Below are 12,238 nucleotides of genomic sequence, written 5' to 3' on the forward strand. Positions count from 1 at the left end.
ACAGCCATTAGAGAAGGGAATTGCATGTGTCTGACACGGCCTGAAACCAATTATTTGATATTTTCTTCAGAATGATGCCCAACTCTGTTGGGAATGAGCAATCATGAAATAATTTACCTCCTGATTTAATTTTTTCCTGCACAAATTAGTTGTAGACTGAGCTGGCTATACACAGCTGCCTGTGACATGGCCTTGTCTTATCAAGATGATACTTGAAATGAAGCAGGGGGGTCTGAATTGAATAGGGAATCCTGCTTTAAAGAGGCATTGACAAGTTTATCAGATATACTGATCACATGTACTCTTGTTGATTGAAAATGACAGAACCTTAAAGAACTATCAGAGCAGCAGAAAAAACCACAAGGATGCAAACCTTATCAGGGTGTTTAATGGTCTTAAACACTTGTCTGATTTCTGGTTCCATTTTTGTACCCCAGAAACCTTGGCACATGACCAAAATTTAACAAAAAATTAAAAGCAAACACATTGGTTCACAGCTGAATTACTTTCAATAAATTTCTTATTAAGTATCTTTGTTTTTAGAAATAGTCATAAATGTCAAGAGAGTATGTATTTTTCTGTAACTCAAATCCCTACAAGGACCTTTCATAAAAATATGAAGGACTTACGCTTTAGATTTTGTAGTCTCTAAGTCACACAAATAAGGCAAAACCTGAGATTATCACTTAATAAACATAGAAAGCTTGTATAAATGTCCATATGTTTAATCCAAATAATGAGGTATGGAAGTCAGCTACTCAAAATCAAGACAACACAGGTCTCTTTAGAGAGACTCAATGGACATAAGGCTTCAACCAAATCTGTGCAGTAATATCTTGTCCATAATTCAGGCAAGAATTTTACTCATTTTTACATATTGATTCCACATTAGATTTTAGCTATTAAATTTTAAAGGGGCTGTGATTGCTTCATCTTCCTATTTCTCTTCAGGTCCAGGCTCCGCTAACTAGACCCATATACCATAACTGTGAACTTTAGAGCTTTTGTGATCATGACCAAGAAAAATCATTTTTAAAATGCCTATTAAAAGTATATTCTCTTAAAATAGCTAAAGAATTACTGTTTTATTGCATTAAAAAAGAACATTAACAATGATGATTATAACTGATTTAAGTACAGTTTAAAAAAAAGATTTTAAAAGGCACTATAACACAATTTTACAATATAGCTTTCTCTGATAATGATCATCATAAAATTTGAAGGCAATTTCTCTTCTTTTCAGGATAGATTATTTCACAAACCTTGGTGTCCACTCCAATAATTACACTAGTGTGCCTTTTGCTAATGGAAATGCTAATACTGAATATAAACTTAAAGTAATCTCTACCTTGGAAGACAAACAATATAATATCATTTTTTTCTAAAACCAACTCAGTATGATTATGTTGTAGAATTCTAAATATCAAAATTTCAAAATACTTATTTCTTTTATATTTCACTGATATCATAATTTCCAAAGGATTTATTAGATTCTCATCTCTGACTTGCATTTATCTGCTAAGTTGGGTACTTCCTATTATTGTTATAAAAGAGATTAAACTAGCGATAGGGTAAACTACACTTTTCTAAGTAATAGACAGGGTTTTCTGCTTTTAATCAATTTTGAAAAAGAAGTTGCAAACGAAAACATTGATGGGTTTTGCTTCTGATTGAGACAACATACCTGGGAGGTGACTAGGTGATAAGAATAGAGCCTCATGATGGGATTAGTTCCCTTATAAAAGAGACCCCAGAGAGCTCCCTTGCCCTTTAAGCTATGTGAGGACACAAACAGAAGACTACCATCTAAGAACCAGAAAGTGAGCCTTTGCCAGACACCAAATCTGCCAACACCTTGACCTTGTATTTATTTCTCACAAAACTGTGAGAAATAACTGTTTGTTATTTAAGCTTGCCAGTCTATGATAGTATCTTTTTTATAGCATCTTGAATGAACTAAGACATCCCCTAAGGTAAAAACGAATAAGTGGAGAAGTTAAATGACAACTACTTCAAGGCAGAAGATTTGTTTTATACTAAATATTTGACTTCATAAATGTGATTCTGATGATCAAAGATTTTCATACTTATATATAAATTATTACAGTGAAAATACTATATCATAATATTCATTTTCCAAGTTGATTTCATAATAAAGGAAAGCTATTTTACAGGAACAACCATTAAAATTCTCAGTCTCAGTTTAAAAGATTCTGTTTTTAAAGGAATTTTACCAATGTTTGTTTGCTTATTAAACTTTTCTTCTTGAACATTTACAGAAAAAAAATAAGTTAGGTACTGATAACTGATTAATAGTAAAATAACCAGAAGTCACACATCGCATTTTCTGAGAACCTGAGAAAGACATGTTAATTAAACAATATTCAACATTTATAACAGTCCATTGGAAAAATGACCGTATATGTTAAGGAAAAATTTAGGGATTCATGACCTGTAAACATTCTTAAATAAAACAATATAATTAAGCACTCACAATTATTATGTTGATTAATTAAGATACAGAATAATGTAGATAATTTTAATGGGATAAAGCAGAAGCCAGACAAGTTTTAGGAAGGTTGGGAAGTGACTTAGCAATTCACTTTCTATAGAACATGAATTTATGGCTTGCAACAACCTCGTGTATACTTGTCTATATTCTTTGCTCGGTATGGAATAGTTGCAAAGCAAATTTGCTCACTTTTTTAATAATTTTATTCTAAACTTCTTTTAAATGAGCTTTTTCAGTTATTTTCATTATGCTGTTAAAATGTTACTTATGTTTTTAAATAGACAATTTCTTTTTACAAGTCAAAAAATGAGGTTTTTAAAAGCTCAGTATTTTAATCTTTTTAAGTGTTTCAGTTTTTAAAAATGTTATTAAATGGTTAATAAGGTATATAAATCTCAAACTGACCTATGACCCCTCAGGAGAAACTAAACAGTGAGTCATTTTTACCTTCCATCCTTAGTATTTGAATGTCATAATTAGAGGATGTAGCAAGTGAAATATTCTTTCCACTCAAAAAAACAAAAACATAAAACACACACACAGGTGTTCTAAGGAAGGAGGAAGTAGATGATTGAGTGTAATTTAGTGTTTGCTAATTGTTCCTGTATGGAAGCAAAAATATTACTAAATTAAATTCCATCCACTTTCTTTCTCCCTGAACATATTCCATCTTTGTTGCCTTTCTGTCTTTAGAGCAATGATCCAAAGGCTTCAAAACATTTAATGGGGAATAATTAGGTCAGACAATAGAGTTGATGCAGCAGAAAACAAAGTTTTAGATGAATAAAGATATGCATGTATACTATACTACCATACATTTACCCAAGCACATAACATTCATCCTTCAACTCATACCCATACACATACAATAATTTTTATCATGGCTTTTAATCAAATAATTTTCAGAGCTAACATAACTTTAGTAGAAAGAATCTAACACAAAAATACTTCCTTAAGGGAAAATCTTCTAGTGTCAGACTTTTTGTTTGTTTTCTGAGGAGGCATTGAGATGGTAGGAAGATGCTTCTCTTCTAATCTTAATTCTGTTGCTAACTTGATCTACCAGACAAAATGCTTTTATTTTTCACCCATAAAACAAGAACTGGAATTGCTGCACTGTCTAATTTCTGGGTGGTGGTGCAGCAAAGAAAGGTCAAACAAACTAAAAATGTGGAAGCTTCTTGCAAACATGATGCTAATGGTATTGTCATTTATTAATTAATAGTAAAAACAATCTTAGACATGAAAATAATCAGCTTGACTATTTCAGTGACTTAGTTACTTTTAGCTTAACTCTGGTAAAAAGCTTACTTCTATCTATAGGAATAAAATGAGATTTTTCCATCTAGATACTTTTTAAAAAAATTAAGAAAAAATTAATTTTATTTTCCTTTTCATGTAGTAATATGCAAAGTCTTGGATTTTTTTCTTTTCAAATAGAAAATCCAGTGAAATGGCTTTGCACTCTATTATTATCATAGTTACAAAATTCAAGTTTGTTTAATTTTATATGTACAGAAATATATGGGTTACAATTCCAAAAAGTCCAATACACAAAAATCAGGATTTAAAAAGTGGCTAAAATGGAAACTACTCTTCAAATTATAAAAGCCTTATCTTATAAATGAATTCATTTAGCAAGAGACAGTAAGTTACAGTAGTTAACCAGGCTTTGTCATAATTCAAAAATGGTTTTGAAAACTAGCCAAGAAACCTTCTAGCAGTGGTACTCTGGGCAACTACATAACTTGTCCAAATCTCAGTTTCTATATCTATAAAATAGGGATAATAACACAACTTTTCAGAAAAGTTGTAAGAATCAAATGGTATACCTGTACATACAGTGCTTGGCATTGTGCATGGCAAATTAAAAGTACCTAAAAAACAGTATCTATTAAACAATGACTTATATACTTGTACACAGATATTAAGGAAAAATGAAGATGATCATTTGGAAAACATTAACAAAAATTAATGTTGAATTCATGTTCTGAGTAGGATCTCCTTGCAAAGTACATATTTATTCAAGTATTTTCTGCAAAAATAGAGCCTAAGCTATTTGTGCGTTATCAAAACTCAATTCAGAATGGCTGGGAATGACAAAAAACACCATCTTAAATGTCATGAAGAATTTGTCCTATCCCGCTTCCTTTAAAAAGGATGAAATAAAAATAAATAGTTCTAATTTTTACCCTTATCCCAAAGGATCACCTGTGCACTTCTACTACAAAGAGATCTACAGTACAGAAAGGAATCAGATTGAAGATCAAACGCCTTCCTGACCCAGAAAAAGGGAAGACAAGCCTCCTTCTCTCTACTGTGGCATGCTCATCCTAGCATATTATAGAAGAAGCCTCAAGAAGGCACTGAACATGCCATGTAAATACAGAACTGGCAGGAGGAAAGGCTTTATGATCAATTATGCTTAAACCAAAATCATCACTTCTTTCTTTACATGCTGAAAAAAAAATACTAAAATGATTTACAAGAGCTTAATACGTATAATTGTTTCATTATAATATGGATTGTAAAATTCTTACCCAGACTCTAAGGAAAAGATCACTCTTCCATGTTTTATAAGACCTAATTCTGACACTTTTATTTTGTACATATACAGGGATTTGTATGGATCCAGAGATGCTTTTTGCAAAAAAAATATTGTCCATGTCTCCAGTCTACGGCCTTGTACAAATGAGCTCGTTCTTTTCCGGGCAAAACCACAAGTCATTACTAAATCCCTACCTTGCCTGGTTTAAATTCATGCCAGAGAAAAGGCATATGGATTTCTTTTCAATCAACAATACAGAATAATAATTGCATTGCCAGTTCTTGTCTGTGATCTTAATTTTCAATTATCTGATTTAAAATGCTCCTATAAAATATAAAAAAATAAAAATTGAAAACTTAAAAACAAAATAGACTTGGTTGTGAGATCAAATAGGAAGCCAAAAAAAGAATTATTAGGAATAGCTTCAGAAGTAAGCTAAAAGGTGAGACTCCACTTCCTGTTTTTGCTTAATCACCCACCCTCTCTCTACCTCATGAAAAAAATGCAAACACATGTTATTGTCTGTTTTCATATTGTTATTTTCAAGTTTCACTTGGGGGAAGAAAACTGCACACAGATAATGATCTAAAAGGAGGCTTTTGCATCTGCTACTGTGGCATACAAAGCCACACACTTAGCCAGTTAACACATCTGTACGTCAGTAGAGTGAATAAGTGAATATATGTGGTGGCAGTTTCCAAGGACAAATTGTAGGCCTAAACTCTGGTTGTGGAATGATTTCAACTTAGAGAGTCAGAAAATCAACCTAAAGTAAGATTTCACTTAAACAGTCAGAAAAGTTTAGAGTTGAAAGAATCTTTATATATTACCTAATGCAATGCTTTCATTTTATTGACTAGAAAGCCTCAATCTTATCTAAGGTCAGAAAGCAAGGGGTGGAACAGGACACTCAACTCGAGATCAAGTGCACTTTTCACCTTCTCAAAGTAATTGTAACAAGAAATGTACCAGCATTGCATTAGAAAATAGCAACTGTGGGCCGAGCCCGTGGCGCACCCGGGAGAGTGCGGCGCTGGGAGCGCGGCGACGCTCCCGCCGCGGGTTCGGATCCTATATGGGAATGGCCGCTGCACTCACTGGCTGAGTGCCGGTCACGAAAAAGACAAAAAAAAAAAAAAAAGAAAATAGCAACTGTGATAAAGCAGGGGGGAGGGGGGGAAGCTGATCAACATCATTTGTTAGTATTTTCAACAGTAGCACAGCAAAAAAAACCCACCCCTGAAGAAAATAGCAAGAGTAATTATCATCCCAGATCTGATGTAGATCTTTACTTCTGTCTCAGGAGCAGAAAGGGAACAATGGGGTGACGAGATGCAATATCCTCCTGGGAGGTGTAATCTCTTCTATAACAGGACTCACACTAATGCTTCCTTCTCTCTATATTTTGCATGCTAGCCTCAATATACTTCTTTACCTTTTCTTGATATCATCACTCAATTGCTCAGAGCTACTTAAGGAATAGGAGAGTAGGGTGGCTTTTGACCCGCCTACTTGCCCATTGTGATCTGTGTCTCTCTAATCAAGAATACTATCTTTGGTTTGAGAGCCTTCTTTACCCTAAAGAATCTATTCATCCCCTGTGGGATTCCATGTCCCCACTCCTAATCTTCCTTAAACAAAGAGAAAAGGACTGTGAAAAGGAAGGGGCCTTAGAGACCACTTAGTTCGACCTCTCATCCACTGCAGATTTTTAGAAATCTTCCAAATATTCAAAAGCATGTATCATGTTCTCTTAAGTCTTTCCCTTTTGAGATAACAAAAACGTGAAGAAAAATTCAGGATAAGATACACACAGGACCATGAAATTTATCCTAGAGTTGAAATGTCCTAATTGCATCTTTTCATATTAAAATACAGAGGATTTATTTAACTGAAATTTACTTCACGAACCTCTCTTTCTCAAACATTGAGAAAAGCAACAATTACTTAAACCCAAAGAAAATACAATTTTTAAAGTAAAATTAATTTGATCACTTGGCCATTCCAAATATAGACACAGAAAAATGTTACAATAGAATAAGAAGGGCACTGGTTCTCCTGAAATGTAGATGACACGTATACATGAGTAAATATGGATCTGACTTTCCAAATAATGACAAATCAGGTTATAATCAAAATATTAATTGCAAATTTCTAGCTTTTTGAAAGCTGTTTATTTTGACTTTAAAACCTTGTAAACTAAATGAAAAAACAAACTTATAGCATAAACAATTATGAAATAATTAATAATTTTCCTCAAACATTACTAGAGAAACTGTAAGAATACAAGTCAACAAAATCAGAGTTATTGAGAAAGTGTTGGTGCTTAAATCACTCTTGTAACTCTGTAAGAGTATCTCTAAAATAATACTGTTCTCTTCAAGGAAAGATCACCAAATCACAAATATTCTCTAATATTTACATTAACATTTACATTATTTCATCACTTTCTTCAAATAACAAAACATAGAAGCTATACAATTTTACATGTATTATAATACTAAAACAGTACATGCTCTCCAAGTAACAAAACCTCCAAAACCATGTGGCATGTGATCTCAAAGAAACAAAACATTCGAAACCACATAAATATAAAGGAAAAGTAAGCTTACCATGCCAATATGTGGAATTTAAGTCTAGGGTTAAGTTTATGTATAAATAAAAGAGTGTCTGTTGGGTACCTTATCACAGGAAAAAGCCTAGAGAGATTGTCACCATATTTTAAATATGAATTGGTTGCAGGAAGAACTTACTCTGGGATGCCCAGGTGAACACTACCACAAGAAAGGCCAGCTGGTAACATAAAATAAAAACAAAATAGCATAAAAACTACCCCTACTCAATTTCTGACTTAATAAGCACAAGCAAATCAAAGTCAATTATGAATCATAATCAATAAAAAAGGAAAGAGATAACACTGAATGGAATAAAACAGAGAAAAATCAAAAAAGGAAATGTGAAAGTGTTTGGTAAATGATTTTTTAATGCTAATTATCACAGTGTCTTGCACAGTTTTTGACCTAGACTTTAGTAGCATTATCAAGATAATATTCCAAATAATTGCAAACAGAAGAATCCCTTTTCTTTGGCTTATTAGCTGTGTGGGCTTGGGAAATATTTACCTCTGAGTCTCACTTTTCCCATATATAAAGTATGAATAATGTGAAGGGCTGTTCAGAAGATTAAATGAACTCACATATGTAAAGTCTTGTAAAGTCTCACAAAATAGGAATTATAAGCAAAAATACTCTTAAATTGGGATTGACGTAGTCTTCAAATGAGAAGAGTGTGGGATAGTTTGGAGAAGAGTAAAACAATGACCACACTAAAGTTGAGGAAGCACAGAAGTGTTTTTAAATGGGATGTGTTACTTCTACCCTGTTTTTTAGTCGGGAAAGCATAGTGATACGGTAAGGGCTCTGGACTCAGACAGACATGAGTTTGAATCCTGGCTTCACTCTGTGACCTTGAACAAATTACTTAACATCTCTATGTCTCATTTTCCTCACTGTATAACGGAGATAATAAATAATAGTACCTACCATGTTGTGTGGTTAAAAGGATTAAATGAGATAATGTACACCAATGTGTGAACCAATAAATGTTAGCTGATGTTACTTAAGAGATGTCCTTTCAATAGTTTCAGGCAAAAATAAAGACTAGGTGACCATAAAGATGTAGACATATATTAAGGGTAATATACAACCCATTCAAGCCAATCTAGATTTTATTCAAAGAGGAATATAAATTATTGTTATATTGTTGCTTTGTTACATTACTGTTATTATCATTATATGCATTATTGTTGCTCATCTCAAAGCTGTACTTTTTGGTCATTGAGTCAAATATTAGAGAAATATACGGTTGACATGTGGAGTTAGTTTAGTGGTTCTCATATAGCAGTAGCAGCAGTGACTCATTTAGTTTTCTTTCTCCTACTGTGTCTAGCTCAGTACCGTAAACATGGTACCTGCTAAATGCCTTGCATTCATTTATTTATTCATTCATTTATTTATTTATGGTAGGTGCTCAGTAAAGCTAAACTGAATTTATTCTCAGGTAGCCCACTTGAACATGTTGTTTGAAATTTATTTTTCAGGTAACGAAGCATTGAATTCTATACTTCAAGACAAGGTCCAATAGCATGGTGATTGAGAACATGGGTTTTGGAGAATAAAGACCTACTTATAAATCCTAATTCTGAATATGAATCCTGACTCCATGCAACATGATCCAGGGCAAGTTAATCTTTCCAAGCTTCTTTTTTTGTTCATGAAATTGGGATAATAAAGAATGGGTTGTACTTAGCACAGTGCCTGGCATATGGGAAATGCTCATTTAACAAGTGATTTATACCAAAGTTCAGATAAAGGAGCTTGAAAAAGATCAGTGTACCTAGACTTGTGGAAAATGTTTCAAATTCTCATGTTAAAACAGACATACATAGTTTTCTCTCATGAACAGGAAAATACCTCAATATCAGTCCTAAAGACTCCATAGCAACTTACACATATTTTCAACCATATGGATCTTTTCTTCTGTTATAAACTATATTTAGTGCATATAAAACTTTCATATTGAAAACACTTCACAAGTAGGAATTTTTTTAAAGAATATAAAAATTTTAAAAAATAAGTGCACTCATGAAATGCATTTAAGAATTAATTTAACATTTAAAATGAAAGTCTATTTGCTTTGAGCAAAATTGTTATGTTCCTAAATTAACTGACTGTATTTTGCCATAACCAAAACTTGGCTGATACATCTCTGCTCTGCGATGTGATACAGCTTCTGAAGGAAAATATACATTTTAAGAGAAAATACTAAATTATTTGAAAATTCATTTATGTCATTGATTTGGTAGTCTGGCATTTTAGGTAAAAATATAGTGAGAATAACAGGTAAAAATATAGTGAGCTATGGAAATTTTAAAAAATGTATATAAATTCAAAGTTCCATAATAATTCACCAAATGATAATTTTCAAATACTGAAACAATATAGTTTATGAACTTATTTAGAAATATACCTTAGAGTTTTATATAAGAAGCATGACTAATGATAATTTTAAAAATAATCATACTTTTTCCTTGACTTTTCTCCACTGGTGGGAAATTAAAACCATGACAAGAAAAGGTTATATCACAATAATTTCTTTTCTTTTTCCCTTTTTTAAAAAATAAAATTAGGATTTTTCAAATTATCTTTTATTTGTACACATTCTTATAAAAAATATTAGAGAAAATTAAGAAAGTAGCTATAGTTAAAAAGCTATACCTTCCTAATCAATTACAATATAACATTTTATTATATAAAATTAAAAATATTTCATAGTTGCTCTTTATTAAAATTGGCTGACTAAAATATTACAATTTTCAAACTTCCAATTTTAGTTAACCTATTTTCAATAATTCTTCTTTTTACCTAATAATGCTTTGGTTTTGGGAGACACAATGGATTAAAAATTATACTTTTCTGTTATGTATATAACAATATAACTGAATGTGTGTGTGTGTGTGTGTGTGTGTGTGCGCGCGCGTGCGCGCAGATAGATACAGTTTAACCCAATACTTTACTATTCATTATATGCAATTAAGAGAAATGAAACTCTTATTTGCAATATTTTTGGCTTACCTGTCCAATATCTTTAATAATTTAAGAGGAAAGAAAACACTTCTGACTATATTTATATAAAAAGAAATGCATAAGAGAAATGTATACTGTACAATTTCATTACATTTATTTGCTGATTTATTTTCAAGTTTGCAATGAGATTTAACCAAATAGAAACATCTTAGGAAATTAAAGATATCAAAAGGCTTAAGTTAAACCAAACATAAATTTTAAATGTCACTAACCCAAAGCATGCACTGCTCCTCTATGCTTGCTGGAGCTCTTGCTTGTTTTAACCACAGGGACAGCATTTTCTTTGAAATGCAGCTCACAAAAGTTTTCAAGAAATTTTGCCGATTCTTCTGTAACAGTATCCAGGTAAGTTTCTTTAATGAACTTCACTGTTGAGGATGGAGCTAAAATTTCACATAGTGTGTCAAAATCCTCTTTTATCATTGAGTATAACTTAAACATTGTACTTTGGCATCCATGGACTATTATGTCTAAATTTGAATCGCTGCTGAAAGAAGGAAAGCAGTTTTGCAGAAGTTTAGCCAAAAGTTTATTCTGTAAGTTCTGGTACTTGATTATCACTTCTGATTCTGGATAAAGAAACAAGAGTTGTTGTATGCATTGATTTTTCAATAAAATTTTTTGCTGTGAATTGTTTATTTCATTATGGCTTTGTAATTTGCTCACTAAGAAGCGTCGAAGATGTAGTCTTATATCATCCCATATAGACTTTATATCCATAGAGGAATGATCTTCAACAGAATGAAGAGAAGTCCTAGAGAGGAAATGGAAAGATGTTGCACTTAGAGTTGATGGAAATGAAATGCAGCTCTGGCAGGAGAGGTCCCAAAGTAAATCCAATATCGTTTCTTCTTGATTTTGTTCATTCTTCAACAAATTTTGCTAATGAAAGTAAATGATAACATAAGTGTAACAGGAAAAAATTATTTCTACAGTCATATACAATTTCATAATAATTTATTTCAATTTTGAACCAATACTCTCATGCTCTCCAGGTTTTTTGTTTTTGTTTTTTTTGCACTTGAAATTTAATGAATGCAATCATTTTAGAATGTTAGCTTTTAAAAACTGTTACATTTTACAAAGCTCAGCTGATTAACTATCTTTTCAGTTATATTTCTAGATATATTGTTTTTAGCTTTTATTGTTAGCCACCCCAATGTAACTTGAGCTGTATGAAAGCCGAAGCGTAAAAATTCTAAAAAAAAAACTACAGTAAAACATTAATTGAAATGTATTCCTAAGACAAAATAAATTCAAGATCATGCCCCTAATTAACTCGTGGTACATAATTTTCAGGCCTGAATGAGTACACTTATTACTATAAAACTCCAAATGAACATACAATGCTTTGAAATCATTCTCAAATAGAGTGGGGATCTTTAAATATATTATGTGCCTAGGGGTTACTAATAACTACCATCCTGAGAAATAAAATTTAACACATTGAAAGATTTCTTTTTGAGATCCACGTTAAGAAAGATTTTGCATCGAAAATTAATCTGAGAATATTTCAATTCTCTCCAAAGATAT

At 32.0% G+C, this 12,238-nt stretch overlaps 1 protein-coding gene across 1 annotated transcript in view; it reads right to left on the reverse strand.

The window, feature by feature from the left end:
- The window catches only part of KIAA0825 (KIAA0825 ortholog), a 379,872-nt gene that overhangs the window by 314,764 nt on the left and 52,870 nt on the right, over nucleotides 1–12,238 (reverse strand). Inside the window, exon 4 of the mRNA XM_063087402.1 lies at nucleotides 10,918–11,587. Within this exon, the coding sequence (XP_062943472.1) occupies nucleotides 10,918–11,587 (670 nt within the window). The remainder of the gene's footprint in view (nucleotides 1–10,917; nucleotides 11,588–12,238) is intronic.

The sequence above is a fragment of the Cynocephalus volans genome, chromosome 2, assembly GCF_027409185.1.
Source record: "Cynocephalus volans isolate mCynVol1 chromosome 2, mCynVol1.pri, whole genome shotgun sequence".
Classification (NCBI taxonomy): domain Eukaryota; kingdom Metazoa; phylum Chordata; class Mammalia; order Dermoptera; family Cynocephalidae; genus Cynocephalus; species Cynocephalus volans.